General features: G+C 45.7%; 1 protein-coding gene across 3 annotated transcripts in view; it reads left to right on the top strand.

The window, feature by feature from the left end:
• Window positions 1-23051, top strand: part of LOC139820585 (uncharacterized) — a 95933-nt gene that overhangs the window by 39189 nt on the left and 33693 nt on the right. The window contains exons 1-4 of one of the 3 annotated variants that reach the window (XM_071790960.1): window positions 2491-3072; window positions 13308-13621; window positions 22054-22215; window positions 22431-22544. In XM_071790960.1, coding sequence (XP_071647061.1) covers window positions 13388-13621; window positions 22054-22215; window positions 22431-22544 — 510 coding nt within the window. In that variant the 5' untranslated portion in view covers window positions 2491-3072; window positions 13308-13387. Of the gene's footprint in view, window positions 1-2490; window positions 3073-11941; window positions 12104-13307; window positions 13622-22053; window positions 22216-22430; window positions 22545-23051 lie in introns of those variants that run through there. The other 2 variants (XM_071790961.1, XM_071790959.1) reach the window with 2 other exon arrangements.

Here is a 23051-nt window from a genome sequence, read left to right as displayed (position 1 = left end):
GAGGTGCCATCTGCTGTTTTATGATTCAGTTTCATGTTTTACTACTGGGTTTTCATAATTCCGACGATTTATCTCCTTTTATCACGGATACCAGATAATCGCTTAGGATTTCGTTGGTATTTTATCTCGGTCTCTATTCATGCTCTCCTCGTGCCTTATTTACCGTATACGACAATCAAGTCCCGAAATTCCGTTCGTTATCTAACTCGGCGTTCCATCGCCTCAAACATACCTCGGTCGGTGTTTTTCGCATTAGTCATCGGCTTCCCGTTGCCAAAGGCGAAAGGCGATTCGTAATATAGCCGAGCTGGCTGCGAGCAGGTATATAATGCGTGTTTTGTTTCGCTCGAGCGACCACCGCAGTCGTCCAAACGACCGCGCCGGTTTCTCCGTAGTGCACCGCAATCGGTATAGAGATTACGCGAGCGACCGGCGATAATCGTTGTTTTAATCGTCCTTAAATACGATTCGCTGAACTATATCAGGGGGAGTCAGGAAATCACGTTGTATCACGATCGCCTTAGCGATTGATCGATTCGTTTGAAATTCCCTGAATGTCGCGCGAGCGAAATCTAGCGACTTCATTAAAAATAGAGGAAACACAGAATAATTAATTTCTAATTTCTCGAAGTGTTTGAGCAGTGTAGGGCGCGGTGCTTTTTGCAACGAAAGTTTTCCACGAAAATTTCGCGATAACGTATAATACGCGATTCCCCTCAGCGATTGTGGGAGTTATACGAGACTATAAAAAAATCACGGGGGAGATTGCCGGCTATTTGCGCCGTTACCGGGGATAACGCGAGCTTAAGAGGATCGTTATCCGCGATCCTTAACTGAAATTTAGCCGAGACGGCGGGGAAACCAGTTTGGGAGAGCCGAACAATCCGAAGAAGGAGGGAACTTGTTCGATTTGTGCAGAGAGGAACGTGATTTAATCCTCTTCGCTCGTATAAGACATAAAATGCTCATCAAAGGATTCTATCCTGGCACTTTGGGCGTCCCACGAATTAGATTAGAGTATGGGTGAATGAGCTATATCGCCGGCATATTGTTGATATTGTATATCCACGGTAAACATTATTGTGTGCTTAATATTAAGTGTATCCTCTTTCGCTTCTACGTCTTTTAGAAAAATAGCATATTCCACGGACATTCTCTCTTAGCTAGTTATTCAGGTGTACCTAAATATGAGAACGAGTAATCTGGCAAATTTATATTCTCTCATGTGTGCGCAACCATAACTTGTAACATAACATTTTCTCACACAAGATTAAATTACGTAGGAAGAAGCTACATATACATTCCGCTAACGATAAGTCTGTATCATCTGTATGATAATCTGTGAAATTTGCCAAGTTCGACGTGACGGACAGAACGTGCTCCGACCCCGAAGACACGATTGAAGACAGTGAAGAGACGACCCTGAAAATCGCTACTTCGACATGCTCGCGTCGAAACAAGGTTCGGGGTGTCCCTAGGTAAGGTAACCCTTCGTAACACAGGGCCCCGCCCTACGTCGACCTCGCTCGTACCCCGCCGCTCTCTCTTCTCGCTCCTGGTTAGAGAGGCTGGAGTCGTCGGCAGGGCTGCCACCATGGCGCGGAACGAGATCCCGGGGGCGCCGGGTTTCGCCCGTTACATCCCTGCTACCCCTCCGTCTCCGTTGTCGTGGTACTCATTCTTTCCCGGACGGTCGAGAGGTGCGGATCGTGTCAGCGTTTTGAACCGCAGGACCGCGCGAGGAAAAAAGCCACGGGGGAAAAACGAAAAGCGTCGAGAGAGCGCCAGCCTGTCTCTCTCTCTCTCTCTCTCTCCCTCCCGAGATATCGCATTCGGCCGCGTCTTCCGGACGAAGGGGAGCGTCCGCGTGGGCGTGTAGGACGCAGACCGACCGAACGCAGGCAGGCACAAGCAGAACAAAGGAGCGTCTCTCTCGACGGCGAGATATCTCTCGTCGTCGCTGCTACTGCTGCTGGCTGCTGCTACCCGCGCCGCCGAGAGAGGAGCCGATCGATCATTAACCCGACCGTAGAGCCCGGCCACCGCCGCGTAGTCCCGTGAATTCGCCCTGTGATTCGTCCCGCGTGTACACGTCTCGTCGCCACGCGCTCCAGCATCCTTCGTCGAGGACGTTCGGGCGCGAGAGGAAGAGAGAACCACGGCCGTCACGTTCCCCGGTGCGCCCTTTCACGATCCTCTCGATTGGGGCATCGACGTACCTGTGATTTACAAGAGAGGAGAGGCTGACGATAGATAAAAAGGGAGAAAGAGTCCGGGGTACAGGGTGTGCGCTTGAAGAGAACGAAGGATAGAGAGAAAGGAGAAGTCCAGGAGCGACGGAAGGCGGGGAAAAAGAGAGAGGGAAGAGAGAACGAGAGAAAGAGCGAGAGAAGGAGATAGAGGAAACTGCTGGCGAGGCGAGACAGAAACGGAGTAACAGAAGAAAGAGAGAAGAGGGAACGCGAGAAAAAGAGAAAGGGAGACGGAAAGATCCTGAAAGGACGGACAACTGAGCGAGAGAGAAAGAGAGAGAAGAGCAGGGAGGGAGAGGGAACCAACTCGTTGGTGCGAGAGCGAGCGACGTATTGGTGACAGAAAGACGGACGGACAGACGGACCCCGACAGACGGACGCGGCTTCCCCTCCGCTCGTGTTCACCGAATCACCGCCAGTTGGTCGCGCGTTACCGAGCCAAGTGGATGTGTCCGCGATCGTGCTCCCGGCTGAAAAAGTTCTTCCTCGTCACGCCGTAACGAAAGTGAAAGAGAGAAAGAGAGAGAAAGAAAGGCCATTCTTCCCCACGCACGTTGCATCGCCGCGATAAACGCGAGCGTCCTCCGTCCGTTGTATCGGTACCCGCGTGAACCTGTGAGAGAGAAAGACGCCGTAAAAGCGCATTGTGCCCGCCGGACGTGCGCCCGGCGAACCTCCGAGCGATTTCGTCGAGGAAAAAGGTTTATACAAGGTGCATCGCGAAGTGCGCGTCGCCGGCAACGTATACACATACGTCGCGTCTCCTCGCAGCACGGAGAATATTTCTCAGCGCGTCGCTTTTACCGCCGAGATTCGAGAGGTGAGTACCAAGTGAGGTGGTGCGGTTGCCGACGATCGCGTTCGGCGTCTCGTCGATCGATCGTCGAGTTTCGCGTTCTTCTATTTTTCATTGGTGAACAAAAGGAAGCTGGTATTTTTTTACGGCGAAGCCCCCGAAGGAACTGTTGCGCGTCTACGAATTACGAAAGTTTTTTTTCGCGGGCACCCGCGCGTGCGTGCGCGATGTCCGACATCGTCCTGGTGGTCATTGTCCTCGTAGTCCTTTCGCCTCGACGAATTCTCTCGCCGGCGGGGGGGATCAACAGACGGGTCTCGCGCGTCCCCCAGGAAACGCCGAGGCGGAGTTCCAACCGGGAACGTGGCCGCCGCTCCGGGGCATCCGGATTTCGACCGTCCCCTCTCTCCGCGCCATTTTGAAAATGGGCAAGCCGGAACGGCAATCGATATAGCGGACGGCGCCAGCCGCGTCGCGAGGGGGACCTCGAGGACGTCGGCATCCCGCTCGTCCTTCCCGAGGACGAGCCCCCTACGCCCTGCGAGTCGAGCCGCGAAGTCGAGTCGAGTCGAGTCGAGCCGGCGTACCTTCCGGGATTCGTACGGTCATTCGAGAGTACGACCGAACGAACGATTCCTCGAGGAACGACCGGTCGTTACGCCATCTTGATTCCGTGCCCCACCATCTGCTCGGTGGTCGCACACTTCTTTAACCCCCGAACGATCGAGCCGTGCATACGGCACGTATCCACGTATGTAATGTACATACACGCGCGATTTCCAGCCGACCTTTTCCGCGCTTGGGATCGCGCAATCGCGCATACCGCTATGCCGGTATTCTTTGTCGCGCCGACATTTCGAATCGTCCAGACGGGGGACGAGCAAGCTTTCCTATACCTCTTCACTCAGAACAAAGAAATTTAAAATTAATAATTAGCTTGTGTAAAGAGGCTCACTAAGAATCAAACTTAAAGAATAAAAATGTATGTTAACGAGCTATGGACCCTAAAAACTCATAGAATAAAAACATATGTTAACAGGCCTAATATATTGATAAACGCATGTAGGTCTTAATGGTTAAGGGGATCCTAAAGTGAAGGCTGAACTTCCTCGACGTCGGTAATGTCAACATTTCTAATTCTGTTTTCTTGTCATATATCTATATCTGTCCTTGTCTAACGAGAGGCATCTGTCTTTGTTCGATTACTGCGCCATCTCTTGCCACACGCAATATTGCTTATCCTGTCAACCTGAATGTGCTTTTGCACATATAAAAGTTATATAAAGTAATCTTTTTTTCTAGGTTTTCAATCTTAGATCTAATTGCACGATATTGTTCTTAAATGTTGTCCCTAGGTCATGCCGGTCTAATTTTGTGGATATTTATCGTGGAATTTTTGTACAAAGCAAATATTGTCGTCACGTATACCAAAAATTAACAAAAATATTAATTTTTTTTCGTTTTCGATATAAATTTGACCACCATGACCTAGATTTTGATGCGTACTTTAATTCTAGACCAGAATTTTGCATTTCTATAAAGTCAATTAAAAGATTAGTGCTAAGAAAAAAAGCCGGTATTACAGACGGCTTTAGGATCCCCTTAAACACGTGTATAATATATCTAAAATTATAAAAGTCTTTAATATGTAAAAGTAAACGTAGCCGAAAATTAAAAAATATAGGCTTTCATAATTTTAGATATATATTGTATCGTGTTTAACTATGTGTGTGTTAAGCTAAGATCTACATGCGTTTATCAATATATTAGGCCTGTTAACATACGTTTTTATTGTTTTTTTTTTTCAAAATTATTGAAAACAAAATCAAACGATTTTGTGAATAATCAAGTATTTTAGCAGTAATTAACTTCGGCTTATTATAATCTGTAGATTAACATTTTAATTTATTAATTATTTTGTATCTCAGGAAGAGAAGCTTACGAATTTATTTATTTTACGGCGGAACAATCAGCCGTAATAAATTACTGCGTGTGTACTTTAAACTCGATAAATCCTGTGTTCGTTCGTGGAGAGAGATCAGCTTTTTAACAGTTGAGATAGAATTAAAAAGGGCGATAGAGGGGAAAAAGTGACGCGAGGATGTATTCTTGGGGGTTTTTTCTACGGGTGCACGATCCGCTCGTCTCTTCCCTTTCGTTTTTCGCTTTTGTGCCGATTTTGTATAACAGGCTTCTACCTGCAGTCAAGGCTTCCACGGAAGCGATTGTTGCTGGTCGGAGGAACGGGCAGCTCGAGCGGAGAAAGGCTCGAAATAATACCGATCCTTTTGGCAAATGTATCTTGTTCGCACCGCACGTTTCCATCCTCTCCGACTCTCTCTTTCTCAACGATCGTTTTCACGACAAGAAACGTTTGTCTCCGTATAGTTCGCTGTGGTAACGCTTGCATTTGCATCTAGTCATCGTCGTAACGACTTTATACGTTATCGTCGATTATACGTTCCTGTTAATTAACATCGCGTGCGCATTGTGTGCAAATGAAGACGACGCCGCCTTCCGCGCGCCGCGGCTTTCCCGCGAAAATCCGCTCGCGCGGCATTTGCGCGCGAGCGCGAGCCCGCGCGTCGGTACACCTGCACCGTGACGCCGACTGGTTTCTTCGTTCTTCGTGGCCTCGTCAAAACGCACCTTCTCGCGCGAAGGCGATTCGCCTCGCGCTTTGCCCGCCGCTCCTCGTTGCAACGCGCGCCCCGAGGCTTCTCCTCCATGCGGGGCTTGGCCGCGACCCCCTCGATCCGCGTCCCGCTTCCTACAATCGGCAGCAACCAGTTTCAGCAACGGCGGTGGCGGTGGCGGTGGCGGCGTCCATGCGATAACGGGTCGTTAACTTGCCCACATCTGCCTTTTTCTTGTTCGCGCACAGCCTCCGAGAGAGGAGGCGGTTTTGCTCTTATAGCGCATTCAGCGCTGAATACGATTCCCGGGTAAGATCGAGCGCGGTCTTTCACGTTAGAAACGCGAGGCTCGGACTCGGTTTCGACATCGGGTTAGCGCTAATCGCAGCCGACCGAATCGCCTGTCATTGTTCGTAAAGGAGAGCTTTATTTCTACGGCAAAATATTTAAGTTGAAATGCATTTGATATCGCTTTCGCACGTCGCATGTTTTATTTGCCAATCGTGCTAATTCCTGCCGATTTCTCTTTTATCATCCACGCGAATCCGCGTTCCCGTTTTGTCCCGGCGTCGCGTCGTTTTTACGAGCGCTCTTTAAGATCTGCTTGCTGGGGACTTTATTTCGCCCCTGTTGCGTTCTGGTCGCGTGTTTACACGGACCGAGGGGGTGCACGCGCCGCAACCGGGGGGCCAAAAATAGATCCATTCTGCGGCGCGGTCCGGGTGTACATACACGTATGCATACGTATTTTTCAGGCCCGCTAACTTTCCCCGTTTACCATTACGACGGCCACTCGGCTGGTTTTCGGCGGAACGAGCGCGAGCGCGAGCACGTGCGAGCGTATCTGCTCACGCATGCGGGACACGCGTCTGCTCGCATGGTGTGGTAGTTGGTTCGACACCTATTCTTCCGCGCGCTACGTTATTCTCAATTTCGATAACGGCTGCGAGAGAAAGAGCAGATGTCTTTTTTTTTCGGGAACGAAAAATGGGGTCAGTACAATGAGGCGAAAGAATGAGACGAGGAACAAAACAGGAGCACGAGAATACAGCCCGCGCTAGCATGTCTATATTTCTAACTAATCACAATGTCAAAGTGCTATTTCAATAGGCAGAGGATCGTTCATCCGCGCTGTTCTCTTTGTTACATTTGCCATCCGATTGGTAGCTTCCTTCGGTCACTATCTTATACCTTTAATGATTATATTTGTTCCTTCTTATTCTATTTCAGTCTCTCAATGTGTGTCGGTTTCTGTCCGAGCTGAACCATCGAATTAGACGCGTCAGGCGCGAGGAAATAATGGCTGATTGATTGGGCGTACAGTTACACAGCCACGCGCACGCACGCACACACACGCACACACACACACACACACACACACGCATTACACACACGCGCATGCACATTTCGTGCCCGTGGGAATTAGGGGACGAGCGCACTCTCGCGCAGTGTCGTAGAAAAGAATTTTTTGTTTATCGCGGAGAATGCGTGTGTCATTTGGTGCATCGGATGAGTCAGCGGATGTGACATCGGCTTGAAGTGTTGAATCAGGTTGCGGGCGAACATCGATCTCGAGTTTATCTCGTCTCACCGCGTTCCGAGATAGAGGATCCTTATTCGCTCAGGGATTAGCTCGCTTGGCAAGGCGGCGATGGCGAGAGGCAAAATTTTTAACGTACCGCACCATTACTCGCGCAAATCGTCTCTCACGATTCATGTAAATTCAGTGGGTTGTATTTGACCGATTTAAAAATTTGATTGAAACTCATTGTGTCCTCGCTTATACGGCGTGAAAGCGAGAAGCGAGGAAAGCTATTCCGGAACGCGAATGGGGAAGAAGCCGAAGAAAGAGCCGCCGAGCGAAAACCCCGCGCACGAACACGCGAGTCATCGACGCCTATTTACGCACCTGCGCAACCTTGAAATCGCCGCGAGGTATCCAATTTTCCGGCCGCTTCTTGTCGTCGTCGTCGTCGTTTCATTATAGTCCCATAATAGGCTCGTTCCGTTCGTTTTCTTCTCGGTGCATCGTGCTTATCGTTGGCGTTATCGCCGGCGAGGAATTCTCTCACACAACGACGGCCGACGGCGGTCGTTGTGTCGCTGTTAACGCCTTAATAGACGGCATCGACCTCTGAATGCGCGCTTATTAATCAATTGAGCGATACGACCGAAAGAAATCTCGGCGCTCATTATACCTCGGCCGCGCTCGTTCGCCCCGTACGAAGCAGATAAATACGGGGAAAAGAAGGAAGGAGCTGTTTCGTCTTCGTAGACTTTATTTCGCAATCGCCTTTTGCGCTTCTTTCGCGCTTTTTTTCGCGCATCTTTCACTTGCCTGCCGCGGAATCGCGACCACCACGAGAAGATCGCGGAATCTATTCTCCGATGTATCGCGCACTCGCTGGCGACCGCAACGACTCGCTCGGTGTATATTCAACACGCCTTCTCGCGTGCGCATTTCCATCTCCGCGGCCTCGAGCGGCGCAACGCTGTTTCGCAACGCGCGCCGCGAAACTATTTATTTGAGAGAATAAAAGAGAGAAGGCGTCGTAAAAGAGAATTGTTACGACACCGTTATCGGATTTGACTTGATGAATTTCGTCAAGCCTGTCAGATATTTTTTTATTCTTTTCACTCATATTTTATTGTCACCGTGAAGAATGGTTTTATAAATGTTCGATTACAAAATCTTAATTTGATCAAGAATAATGCCGTTCCAAACGGAACTTGGATGCTATATTCGTCGTGTTCGTGAGTGAATAAGCAGCGGAATGTCTATCGTACTTCGGAAAATTGCTTTATACAACCGCGATTTATATTAACGCGAGGGGTGCGCGACCTAATAATACTTGCGTAGTAAATTGCTCACGATTTACCGAGCGCGCAAGCTAAATACGCGCGGCAAAGTCTTAAAACGTGAAAAAATATCTGTTCAATTATCGTTACTCTTATGCAAGACATCTCGCGTTACCAGTTCTTGCGCAGTCGCTCTTCTCCAAGGATGATATAAATGGTTGCCGCGATATTATAGGACCGTGTACGAGATTGTTAATGCGAAAGACAAGGCGTGGCAGACGGGGAGAAAGAGAGAGCGAGCGAGAGATTCGAAACACAAGAAAAATAAATAACAATGTAAGAAGAGCATATACATGCTCCGTTGCATGGATCGACTCGGAAGAGCGTGTCTCTCTTTCTTTCGCGCGGCGATGAATTTCCTTTCTCCGCCGGGAGACTATTTTTATCGCGGGGAACTTTGAGCCGAGAGAAACGCGTTCACGCGAGTGCACGCGCGCGTTTCGTTCTTCCACGCGCAAACAACATAGCGGTCGATCGTTGTTTTTCAGCGGAGACGCGCAACGCTTATTCGGCGCCAGCGACGTTTATCTCGCGATTCGATGTCACACACGCTTCTAAATATAGCGTCCGCGTCTGCGATACGCCTCCGTGACCTTCCTCCACCGCCGGAAATTCGCGCTTCGAACTGTGATTAACGAGCGACGCGAAGCGGAGAGAAAGAGGAAAGCTCGAGGCTCGAAGAAAAATATAATTTTTCGATTTTCCCGGAGACGATTTTCCGTTTCCCACGTTCTCCCCTCAGTAAATCGACACGTGTGATGATCTACGGCGCTTCTCGAGCGTACGATAGAGCTAGTTTCTTACCGTAACGCTTCGCGGGACGCATGACTCCCACGTGGTGCGCACAAGCACGATATGGGATAACATAAATATTTGTCGAAACTCTTCCTGCCGTCGCCTAATATAGCAAGACGCTAATTATGTCTTCTTGTTTGCCTATTTTTACGGATGCTTCGACGATGAGCCTTCCTTCCGGCATGTGAGATCTTTCGGGAAGTCTCGCGCGAAACGTGCAATTTTTAGGAGTGTACGCGCGAATAAATTGATCGCAAAGAGAGGGGGATGTGGAAATTACATGAATTACTCTACTAATTTGGTAATCCAGGAAGAAATAAAGGTGAAACGAAGCGAAACGCGCGCAACTATCGTCTCCCTCTCGACGACGCGGACGTGACGAGCTTTTGTGTGGAGCGTACTGCAATTGGTTCCGAAAATTTGGCTGTGTCGGAGGGGAAACATACCATTCGTTAGTCTATAAGGGCGGCATTATTTCCGGAGGCGAAGACGAATCGTAATAACGGCTCTTACTCTGCTCACTCCGGTGAAGAGGATTTATTTCGAGAGATTGTCGTCTATTAATTATAATCTTTGTATAGGAATACACTTGTGCGCGAGCTTGTCGACAGCACAAACGACCGTCCGGTATCTCTCGACCGTGTTGCTAAACTTCGTTAACCGAGTGGTGACGGAATGTGTCAAAAATTACGAGCGAGCGGAGCTGCGCGAGGAATTCTCGCGGAGGTAACAATATTGTGTCATCGTGTTTCCGTCTCGGGATCCGTCATCCGACGCACGCGCGACAGCTAGACGTGTGTGGTGTGTCAGCCGATACACAGTGCGGAGCTATAGCGCGAGGTGCAATGCACCGTGAATAGGATACCTTGAAACAAATGGCGTTATGCGGTGACAGTGATATAGCTACAGCAGCTATACGGTCGCTTCACAGAGCTCCGACTTCGCATTGACGCGCGCGCAGCTCTGTTTTCGCGAAACGAAATCCAATCGCGGGGAGAATCAATTTACATTCCGTACGCTCTCGTCGCTCAATTAGCGCTAAATGTAACTGTTTGTTCACTGACTTTCATTCGTTCAGCGTAACTTAACTGCGACGTGTAGCGCGAGAGGAATGCGCCGGGCGAATTCATTCGGGAAATGAATCGCCGCTAGAAAGCAGAAAGCCAATTTCGCCGCGCGTTTTGCGCGATAAAAATCGCCTCGTTAATGGGACTTTTTTTCTCTCCGGCGAAGATCCGGAAAATGCGCGCGATGGAAATTCAAACGTTATTGGTGCCGCATTCGTAAAGATTTCTGCGCATAATCGAAATTCAGGACTCGTCGATAAATATATCTGACAAAATGAAAGTGGAAATAGATAGTACAAGTATATGATAACGACGAGACATCGCCGACAGATATGTCTAAATGAGAGCTGTTATACCTACTTAACGCTGATAAGTAGTGATAAGAGCTATTGACTAGAGCACAGGCTATCGATTTTTTAAACATAAACGTCAAGTGTCGAGGAGAAACGCTTAAAAGATTATCAGATATATATCGGTCACGAGGCATTTTACACATAACAAGCGAATTCTATGCGACTATATGGAAAACTGCGTAATACTTTAAACCGAAATAAAAGTGTATTCTTATAAGGATCTCTATTTTATTATAATTTATTGCGATAGAGAATAAAAAATATTTAATTATATTAATTAAGTTTTATATTAATGACAGAAGTTTCTACAAACATCTTTTATGATAATACATTAAATATTACAATTGATACTTGGAATTTAAAGAGACAAAAAATTTTTCCAAAATGTCTCGGTTTAAGTAAGATTATTATTTTTAAATAAAACTTTTATTTATAGTTTTTTGTTAATTTCGAACAAGAGAGTTAAAGTCCATTATAAGAGCCACTTTCACCAACCACGGTTAGTTTAACCGACGGTTAAAGTTAGCAGGGTGGATTTATTTCTATTGATCAATCCTGTTAACTTTAACCGTCGATTAAGCTAACCGTGGTTGGTGAAATTGGCCCTAAGGCATTTTTATTATAGAAAGATCTGTCTCGAATCAAAGAAAGGATATAGGCCGGTATTCATAGTCGGTTCTTATATTTAAGACCGTCTTAAGTACAATCTTCAAGACGTCATGAAACAATCACAGAGCCGTATTAGCATCTTAAGATATTACTTACGACGGTCTTGAAATAAGATCTGACTATGAATACCCCGGCCATAGTTTCTCTATATGCGCAATTTATTCATTCTACGATCATCTCTACATATTCGCTTGAGGAATGGCGCTTCGTATTCTTTCCGATCGTTTTTCTCTCTTGATCTTCCTCCTCGAGTGGCACACAAAGGATGACCTCGCGTAAGTTCGTCGCGACCACAGATCCCGCGCGTTACGCATCGCGGCCATCAGCTGCTCGCGCGCGCACGTATACAAACAGCGGCGAGATACGTGCGTGCGTACACGAGCCACGTGGTCGTTTAAATGCGCGTTAACGCGCGCACAACAAACGAGTGGCCTAGGTGAGCCTGGCTTTTAGCGCGCTTCGCCACGCCGTGCCAGTTTTTCGCAGCCATTCCCTTGGTACGGCGCGGCGCGCGTTTCCGCTTTCGTTACCAGCGAAGTCATCGCCGCGGTACATACCGTTATTCTCGTTCGCGCTCCCCGACGAGCTTCCAACCAGCTGTTTTTCTTTTCTTCCGAGGATAATTAGAATCGTGACGGCGACGTGTATTTCTATTCGTCTCTGAGTGCTGCCGCAGGTAATGCAATAAGAGCGATCTGTACTTTTTCGTCGGCGACGTGTGCTCCGAACTTGATATCTCCAGTTCAGTGTCCTAGAATGGAAAGATAATAGCGCGAATAATAGCTCGAAATCTCTCGACGTTGGATATTTACTTCGATCAAAAGGCGATATAGTGCGTACTGTTATTTGTGATCTAAGGGCTATTCTACAATACGTCGCAAACGAGATGGCAACTGTTAGTTGAAAAGTGTTATTTCCGGTTGCGCTTGTCAGTTGCGGTTGTCAAAAGAGAGTTGGCGAACTTTTAACCTTTTTTGGCGACAGCAACTGGCAATCGTTCGCGACGTATTGTAGAATGGCCTTAACAGTTGTCTGTAACATAACGCTTTGTATAAATGATAGCTTCGATACTGTTGACAAAAATGCCTTCACGCGTTTACTGGTATTTCCACGCTCTTTTTTTCGCGTTTTAGTCAATACGTATAACGGAAACGAATACAAGCGAATCCTTGGATAGAACAATGCCTAGTTGTTTCTCGATGGAAGAGCTTTTCCGTTGTGCTAGCTGTTTGTTCTTTGTTTTCTGAACTGTGTTTCTCGTACGGCTCATTATCGTCCAGCTATTTGACGTTTGTCGTATACGATACGAATAAATTTTTAAGAAGAGATTTCTGGTAAGAAAAATAGGAGGAGGGAGGAGAGAGAGAGAGAGAGATACCTTCACAATCCGCACGAAAGTCGTTATTAATTACGAAGGGCGTGGCTGCGAATCGATAACTATAAATCTCGCTTATCGGATCAATCTGGCGCAGGTGAATGTAAGTTGCGTCATTTTCGAATCGCGACCGCTTGCATTTCCGATTTGCATGTCCTTATAACCAGATCCTCCGTTCGTCGACACGGAGCGAGTATTCGCCGAGAGGATCTCCGATGTATCTCCGCTACGGTGAAAGTTTAATTCCCGCTTCTTCGCGTATCGCGAGACGGATGAATTTATCCGCGGCGGCGAAACCGCTGTGCAAATCAACGCGTGCAAATAACTGCGTAAAATTGCAGAACCCGAACGAACGCGGATTTACCAGCTCTCGCTCTCTCGAGCTCTTTTCGCTCTTAATTTCATCGTTAGTAACATTCTAAGTCGTTAGTTTTACTTTTTATCGTGTCTTGGAAAATTTGACAAAATATATCTTAATCGATCTTTTCTCTTGTTTTGATTGCAGGACGGTTTAGCTGGACACCACCTGGTACCCAGAAAGCAAGTGAGATAAAGACAGGTGGCACGAGAAGGTAAGAAGCAAACATGGGAGCGAGACAGAGCAAGAGGTCCGTGGACATAACGACGACGCCGAAGAAGGAGGGAATACCCGCCGAAGGTGGCGTCGTCGGCGACGCGGCTGCACCTGGCGATGGCAAGCTGGAGAGGATCGAGGAGGCCGACACGAAGCCTACCACCAACGGCATAGCGCCGCACACGGACTCCACCGAGGACAAAGAAAAGGACAAAGATGAGACTACCGAAAAGGATAAGGAGCAGGTAAGTTTTTATCGCCTCGTCGAGACGATATCTTTTAAGCCGAAATATTGAAGAGCGATTTTAATTGCGAGGTTTTAATCGCGCGATAAATATATATATGTATAATGTTTACTTTGTAGGCTTTAAATTAATTGATGAATATAATTTTTGTTACATTCTGCAAGAAAATAAAAAGGAGCTTTGTCGAAAGAATTTTAAGCTTTATTTTTAACTTTTTTATAGTTTGATTTAATATTTGGCGACTAGACTAAATAAAGTTCGTTTGACGTTAAGCTTCTGTTCGTACCATATGGGTCTTGTATGCATATTATCTTAAAATCATGTCGATCGTATTAAGGTTAATTGTTTGCGCAGGTGATTACCTCGATTTCAGTCCGAGCGATATGATCATATTTGCATTCGAAGTTCGTATAATTTCGCGATAATTTTTCATTACGAGACATACATTAATACCGTATTAGCGCACGATCTCGTTATTAATGAACATTTTACTCGAGAAAATCATACTATTGACTCGAATTTCCGGCTTGATTGATTATACATGAGCACGCCTATCGTTGGGCAGGCCGCGAAATTCCTCTCGATTACACTATTTCGATTCGTTTCACGCGTATAATTATTTTTCTTGAGTGCGAGGGCAAATTAAATAACGTGGCATGTTAAGTGCCACGTTCTCTCCTCCACTCGCTCTTCGCTTGATTATTGACATTCTCAAATCGCTTTGCGGTGAGTCACTCGCTCAATTATCGACCATTTCTCAATGATCTCGTTCGGATTATACGTGAACTGCTTACAATGGAGGCGTGCTGAATCACGCGTTTGCTCGTAAAAGTCGTAGGTACTACTTCGAAGCTTATCTCGCTGAGACGATTCATCCGGTGGAGGTTGCACGCGCCGACGAATCATTAATCTTAATCAATTCGTCGAAAGCGACGGCGTATCACCTTCTTGCACTGTGTTACCTATACTTATCGGCATCTTCATTATTAAAAATGTGCGTGTAAAAAATAGCTAATATTAATAAATCATCAAATAATATATATATATATATATACAATGTATTATACAATCATCAAATTATTTTAGTAGAGTATAGCGCGTTTGACGTTGATACATAATATTTCTCGAGATGTTGTAATAAAGTCATAATGTAATGATAATAATATATCGCTAACGAGAGATATTTTCTTCAATTTAAGATTCTGGCAAGTATCGCTAAAACAGAATTAGCACACGTTATTAGCGACATCGCAATATACATTTATTTAGAAAGTAAATTATATTACGATTAGTGGCTTACGTTAGTAATTAATGGATTAGTGCGACAGTGACAGTGCATGCTGTTTTTATCGCTCTTTTTCCCGTTCCTGTCGATGCGTTCTTTGCCGCGTCCCCCCCGAGAAATTATTTGGCACCGGACAAAAGAACGCCGTATAAACCGGACTTCACGCGGGACGCGCGTCAAGTGTCGCCTTTACGACATCCGGGGTTGACTATTCTTGGGCATGACCTAGGCGAAATGCTACCTCACTCGCAGGTCCGAGAACGGCCTACCTTCGATAACGATCGATTTCCTGCTCGTACCGAGTTATAACTCATGAACGCGAGAATCAGCGCGCTGATCTCCTCTTCACAGGATCATTGCATCGCTTCAATGACCGCTCAAGCGCGCATATCGGCTTGATGGTCGATAATCATGGCGTTACATAAGATGCGTTATAAACGGAAAGCTCGTACGCTCGCGATTAATTGCGCATCGCGCGTTGATATGGATTAGCGTTTTACAAAGTGCATGTTAACATTACGTAGACTAGACAAGCAATACGGATGAATTCGTATTCGTGCGCATTTTTAAGATTCCATTCGCGTTTAATCTGTTCAACTAGTTCTTCCAGTTTCTTTAATTATAACAACATGATATGTACTACTGCACGCACTTACGATCGATTGATTTATCAAACTCCAAATTTTATGAAAATGTGCGAAAAACACTGCAGCATTCTAATTGTAACCTTTTATCTTAAGGTATTTACTATTTATAAAACCGTATATTTTATTTGCCCGAACTGGAGTGAACGTTCTCCAGGCAGTTTAGTCTTTCGAACTTTTCCTACTTCGAAGTAGCCCTACTCGAAAAATTGATGGCTCGTGTGTCAATTCCGTCGTGCCAAGTTTTCGGGTCTCTCTCTGTCTCACTCTCTCTTTCCCTCTTCTCGACTCGAATCTCATAAGTTCGCGGCGGTTTATATCTCGAAATACCACCCTCCCCTGCTTTATAGGCGAAACTTGATATTTCCCCGATTGAGCAAGACCGGCGGCAGCTGTCACGCACCAGATACGACGATACGCGAGAGAGAGCGCACTTTACTACCATCCTCTCCGTCCTTTCATTTCCTTTCGACAAGTCGTTCTTGCTCCTCTTTCGATTTCTCGTTCTCCACCATTTCGCGCCGGTTTAAGGCGTCACTTACCTCGACCATTCGAGCGAGTATCTTTCCCTCGTCATAAAGATATTCCGATTCGAAAGCAGCGGCAAGAATTTTGGTTCAAATCGAGCTTGCTTTCACGTTAGCGGATGAATCTCGAAAGCAATATTTCGCACGTTCGATTTACTTCTTTTCCCTCGTATCTCCGGTAAGTAATCGATACTTTTCTTTAAGAATAAGATTTCGCCAGGTTGATACGCGCATTTTCTAGCACGGTCTCCATAGAGACCGTGTGAAAAATTAGTTTGATACGCTACGTTGAGTCATGCCGTCCCGTTATCGTTCCATCGAACATGAATCCGCTCGCTTCTCGGGTATCGAGTCGATCATTTTCCCGCGAGACGACAGCGAGTTTATCTCGATTATCCGTCCGACAATCGAAATCTTATTGCATCGAGGCCCATCGCTTTCCGATTCGCGCACTATCGCGAGTGCCTGTCGTTTGAATATCATGAGCGTCTGATGGAGATCGGTGTCCCGACATGACACATCGGCCGTGAATCGAGTAGCTCGCGCTTCGCGATGCCCGTTAAATTTTTGACAAAAAACGAGCGAATACCGTTTGACTAACTTCGCCGTGTGCAAGTGCACACTCGCCGATTCCCGCGACTAACTGTAATCTCGCGGCTCATGTACCGGCTTCATGTACCTTTTCTTTACCGAAGCATACCTAACTGTCCTAGACGAATAAATCTTCTCTATCTCCCTTTCCCCCCTCGCGTTACTATTTCGCGCGTGTATCTCGATCGCTGGATCATTCCCAACCGACACATCTCAAATAATTCCGCGCGGTCACATCGCATCTCAGCGAGTTCTGTTCCGTGAATTTCTTTCTGCGCTGCAAGAGAGACCCCGCTAATGAAGTGTTTGCATAAATGCGATAAGGAGAATGTCGTAAAACCGATCCGTTATAGATTAAATATTCCCGCGCGGCCCGAGGAGTTTCTCCTTTCCAATCTCCGCGTCTCGTTTGCCGTGTCTCTTTCATTGCCGTCGCGTTGCTGCTTAACCCACATTCAGATTTAAATATGTCAATCTCATTAGCATAACGTCATCATGGTTCACCTCGATTTACCCGTCGCTCCGCATCGGTTGTTAGAGGACATTGCGTTGTTATGCGCGCCGCGTGTTACGATTCTTGATCGCGGATCGCGCTCGAGTTCATCGCGATTAAAGCGGCGGTGTTTGTGTGACGTACGAGATTATACCCGCGTCTCATGAATATTCATCGCTTTCCTCCGGTGTCTCCGTGCGTCTGGCGACGTACCGCGCCGCTCTCTATCCGCAATCTTACCAAATCCCCAGGCAGGTGCGTGTACGCGATCTGCTTAAGAGTCAACCCGTACGTCTTGCTGAACACCTGCCCTTAATACGCCGCGCTGATATGACGACGAGTCCGACACGATGCTCTCGGCCTGTTTTGAATGAGAATTCGCGATCGTGCGTATATTCGCGAAATAAACTGTGTGTGTGCACCGTGCGTGTACGGCAGAGGGCACGCTCGAATCCGTAACGAGCAAGGCGTGGATCGCAACCTTGGCCGTGACTCATCTGTGCGTCGCGGATGGACGCCTGACCGTGCGATGAAGATTCTAACCGTGAAAGACATTTATATATTTATTATATCCCATTGTTTTAAAAATACAATGGTAGCCGATAAAAATAACTTGCGCATAATAGTACCCGATAAAAAATAATATATGCATAATGGTACCTGATACAAAATCTACGAGGTTATCGTTTATCATCTTATAAAAATTAAGAGAATTATAATTTGATTGATATCGAGTCTCGATATTATTGACTAAAAAGAAAAACGTGACACTAATAGGCTGAAATTTATTAATGATTGATGTACCGCTCCGCGGTCGACAGTTAAATTGCAGGGTGCTTTGTATCTCGTGAGTTCACAAATCTTTCTGATTTCTATAATTAACTTGTAGACTGCAACACATCGATATAGAGATATATTATACGCGATTAACATAGATGGCAAAAGGATGTTGATCCGCCTATCGATCTCCTCCTTTCCGAACGAGATGAATCAGCCGCACGGAATATATCGTACGGAAATTAAGCAAATTATTTCACGTATAATTAATACCGCGCGAACATCGTGATATCTCGGCGCCGCGCATTTCGTTGATGAATCATCATATATGTAGCTCGCATAGCTCGGAACGAACGCGCTTTATTAATTAATACGACTCATCTGCTTTGCCGCCAGTAATTGCATCTCTGACCCGTCTGAATTCCTGCGAGTTTCCTCCGTCTAGCGAGCATCGCGGATAACGCCCATCTCCTTTCGCGGTCTCCAGCTCCGGTGAAACGCGGTTTCTCGATTAAAACGCGGTAAATCTCTCCCCAGCCGAGTATTTTAACGGTTAAATTTAACCGCCGCGCGTTGCGTGTAATTTCTCGCTTTACGCGATCGCGTGGCGTTTTCACGGCGGGCGGTATCGCCGTATAGTAAAAATAAAACGTGGGATTCGCGTATACACGTCGATCGCATATGCGACGATTACTCAACGCTTGGGAATTCGTTATAGAAACTGCGTACGCGGGACAGATGATGCGTATTCACATATGCACGTCTGCAGCGCCAAGGAATTTATTGTGGAAATCTCTCGGCCTTCGCTTTAAAGCCCGCTGCGCGTCCCGTGCCGTGGATTCCTTCGTATTCCAATATTGTGCGACCAGGCTGCGCGACGATCCGGCGTCTTTATTCGCCGCGCAAGGTTGCTCGCGCGCCGCGTATCTTTGAATATTAATTAGTGGTAAACTCATGTGGCCTCCGAATTCCAATATATCGGCCTCTCGACGCGACGCTCATTATTATTATTTACCTGCGTCTTCGGTAATACGATCCGCGCGCGGAATCTTAATTCATTATTTCGTTTTACACTGAATGCAATATTCATACTTATAGAGAAGCGCAGCTTGAAAAACAGCTCGATTCGCTTTAGCGTTATGTATCCTATCACAATTTTTTTCACTTTTTTTGGGTACAAAATAATAGCAAAAACGCGGCTCGTTTTTCTATCTTTCGTTCCGAAATTTTTGTCCAATTTTTTTGCGTTTGTTGACTTGGGTGGGTATCCACTTTTTATCCTCAACGTTTTGTAGTTCATATTAATATGCAGAGTCCCCCATATTCGTGCCATTGTATCCAGGCACTTACGTCAGGGAGAATATCCCGACGCAGTTGCCCCTCGTCTTTTTCGGACCTCGTTTTCCGGCCATTCTTTTTTTTTTTGTCCTCTCTTCTGCCTTTGCTCGTATCTCGTCTTCGCCGGATACAGCGAGACTCGTCGTCGTTGCGCGTCTCGTGAATGCAGAAATAAGCCGATATTTACATAATATAATGCGCGCAAAACGCGTCTGAGGAGATTCGCCTCGTCTCGCCGTCGTTATGGAAGAGACGGCGATGCGGACGAGAAGAGAAGGAGAAAGCGAGAGAGAGAGAGAGAGAGAGAGAGAGGCAGAGAACGGCGTTGTGCATACGCGTTAGTTGTAATCGAATGTGACAGCGCGTCGTGCCTCCCAGTCCGTTGTAAATCAGGAAATTCACCATATAACGCCCACGTCGGATTTATATCGTTCTTAAACGACGCCGTGGAACGGTCGCTTGATTGGCCGTTGCGTTGTTTTATCGCATCGCGACGCACGTACATGCGTACGTACGTGTTTGCGTATCTCGGATAAACGTGTAGAATTGTTCCCGCGTATTTGCATCGATAATAAAGTAGCTCGTTGTTTGTACAATCGACCAGTCACCTGCCTCGAGTTGCAAAACGCCATTCACGCGTTGTTTCATTCGACTCGGACAATATTTGCCGTCGCGGTTAGCAGCTTTATCGATCAGGAATTGGAAATGAAGGATAGAAGCAGCTAAATAGCTAAAGTGAGCGCTGGCGGAAAATAAAAGTTTCGATTTTTGGAATAAAACTTTGTGACGAAAAATTATATATTTACGCGAAAGTGAATGCGAAGACAATAATTTTAATAATAGGAGAAAATAATTTTAGTTTATGGAAGGAGGATGACTCGCAAAATTTAGGGAGACAATGCCGAGAGATCTTTCAGCCATGGCTTCGAAGAAGCGTTTTTAACGAAGCATTATTCTGTCCGCCTGCTTTGCGCCATGAATCATATAATTACATACACCGAGGTAACGAACGATTACGTCGCATTATTTTTCGCTCGAGGAGTCTAGAATTTTTTTCGCAAATTTGCAAGATAGTTTTCATGTTTTCAAGGATAATTATACGTGGATTAACACTTGTACATAAATTCAACAAGTCACTTCGGTAAAGTACCTAAATTCGGTAGAAAAATAATAAGTCGCAATAAATTCTTTGCAGTTATTTAGATGCTTATAGTATTAAAAATTAAATCAATTTAATTTGGGGGGAGAAAAGGGATTTTAATGTTCCAACAATTTTTTAGTCCGACAAAGAATTGGCACGCAGTTTAATAAATTAGAAAGAAATATGTATATACTCAGAAATAATATTAGGCTACTAAGATCCAAGCCCGGACGTAAATGGCATTTTATCCTAATTTGATTATCACAAGTCACTCGCAATTTATGTTAATGGAAGTATCGTAACCCGATTCTTTTTCTAATCCTTTATTGGCTTGTTTGTCTTATTGTAACTGGATCAAGTATTATGCAATTATTTCTATACGGAGGCTGGGAAATTCCGGGGCTTCAGGGCTCGACCCCCGAAATCTAATCGACTCCAGCGAACTTTTTCTGGCAAAGATGGGCCGACGAGCTCTTGTCGGCCGCACTTTTCTCGGTTAGTTTGGTAAGCTGCACACTTCGCCGTTAAGACGAGAGAGACCGTCGAGGGCCTTTCAGGACCCGGGACAAAGAAACCTCTCGTGTCGTGCAGCTCGTTGTGCACTATGCGCTTTCCGGGAAAACTAACCCGGTTCACGGAAGTTTGATATTATTTATAAGTGATGGGCCTCGGAATACGATGGGAAAGAGTTAAGCGACTTCATTCCGGAGTGCCTGCGGTACTTCCGGACGCAAGATGAGAAACTTTCAACGACTATACAAGTATCATCACGGAAACGTATACGCTCGCGGGCGAAAAGCCTGTCCGTGTAATCAGTTTTTCTCAGCTATAGTTTACGAGAAATGAGATAATGAAATTTTCAATGTTGCGTAGCTTCTACATTTTCGTATAAATTGGTATGACTTGAGTCCCGGGGTGAATTAGCGAAGCATCAAGGTAATTTGTTTAACGCTTTTGTGACATTACTTTTAGGTTCTTAATTTAAATCTATGAAAAATTAATCTCAATTTCTAATCAGCTTTTTGATGATTATCATAATTGCACCCTCTTCAAAGTTCTTGGCAATGTAATTTTCGATGTTTCGTTAATGATAACATAGTAAAACAAAGTAATGAAGTTGTAAAAGGCATACACGGATTTTAGGATGACATGGGAAATGCTATATAGGTCTCTCTTTAACGGCTTTAAATATATCGCGTGTCGTGACGAGCCACGTTGAAAGCAGGTATCAACTGCTCGAGCGCTATCATTTTGCAAAATGGTTGAACTCGGAAGAATCACCGCGGGAAGTCATACATTGTAGCTTTACAGAGTATCGATTTACGATATAGGATTTACAATTTACGACGTGGTATATATCTTGCTTATATATCTTATTCTCGTTTATGTTCTTCATGCTTAAGGAAATCTCTACACTATAGGGTAAAGTACTACTTATGACAATTCATATTATTCTGACTGATTCCGAGAATTTCAGACGATTTATATTTGTCGTAATCGTAAGACATATTTACATATATATCCATTGTACATGAAAAGTATCTTTATCGTTCGAATTGAAGACACTCATTCGCGTAGGATTAACGTTACATCTTAGAGGACCAAATTCGAAGGAGGACTTTACCTCTGCTTTCAGCAACCGCAGCAAGAAGAAGTAAAAGCCGAGGAGACGAAGCCAGAATCGTCTGGAGACTCTCCCGCGGAGGTTGCAGAGGTCACGACGCCCACAGAGGCCACCCCTGCCAGTCCGAACACTGCCACCTCTCCAGACAATAAGGAAACCAAAAAGAAGGATAAGGTAAAGCGACTCGCCGATCCAGGCTTAATTAATCGTGCTCGATGACAAATAAATAAATTCTCCTCACGTCACGTCTCGTACATTGAGACCTATTCGCGTGTCAGTCAGTTGTTCACCTTAATTTAGAAGTTTAATTTTCACCAAGTACCTACAACGCGCAATTACGCGCGATGAGTCTGCCGATCGCTATCAGATGGTCTTTTCTCGTTTTCTAGAAGAAAAAGTGGTCCTTCAGGTCGATCAGCTTCAGCAAGAAAGACAAGACTAAGCCGAGCCGCGATGAAACGCCCAAGAATGGAGACGTCACCAAGGAAGAGCCACTCGCAGAGGTGAGTCGCGAAAGAACATCTACACGAATACATTGTTACTCTAAGTGTTGGAGCGACAGGAAATTACTTGCGAAAACACACTGTGCTTCTCAAAACAAACAGAACTATTTTTGACGTTAACAGAACGTTATATCTCTATCGCTACGATTGCAAAATTCGGGAGAGCGAGATAATACATTTGCGAGGAAGTTTTTTCTCGTTATCCGATAGCTCACCTGGAAACCTTATCCTCGGATATTCGTAATTGAAACATTTTGCGTAATTTAACTCTCGGTAACGCGTAATTGGATAATTTTACTCCTCTACCAAATTTCATAACACCGATCATGCGTTTTCGCGTTAAACATTATCGCGCACGAGAGCGTATATCGAGTTCAATTTCGTTCGAGCTAATTGCGCCGCTCTTTGATATTGCGCCGCGCGTTTGCGTTGCGTTATTCTCGAAAAAACAAAGTTGCCAATTTTCAATTTTGCCGATATTGCCACTCCTTGTTATCGATGCGACGA

This window comes from Temnothorax longispinosus, chromosome 10 (assembly GCF_030848805.1).
Source record: "Temnothorax longispinosus isolate EJ_2023e chromosome 10, Tlon_JGU_v1, whole genome shotgun sequence".
Taxonomy (NCBI): domain Eukaryota; kingdom Metazoa; phylum Arthropoda; class Insecta; order Hymenoptera; family Formicidae; genus Temnothorax; species Temnothorax longispinosus.
The sequence above is the reverse complement of the archived record's forward strand: the minus strand, read 5'-3'. Positions and strand labels throughout refer to the sequence as shown.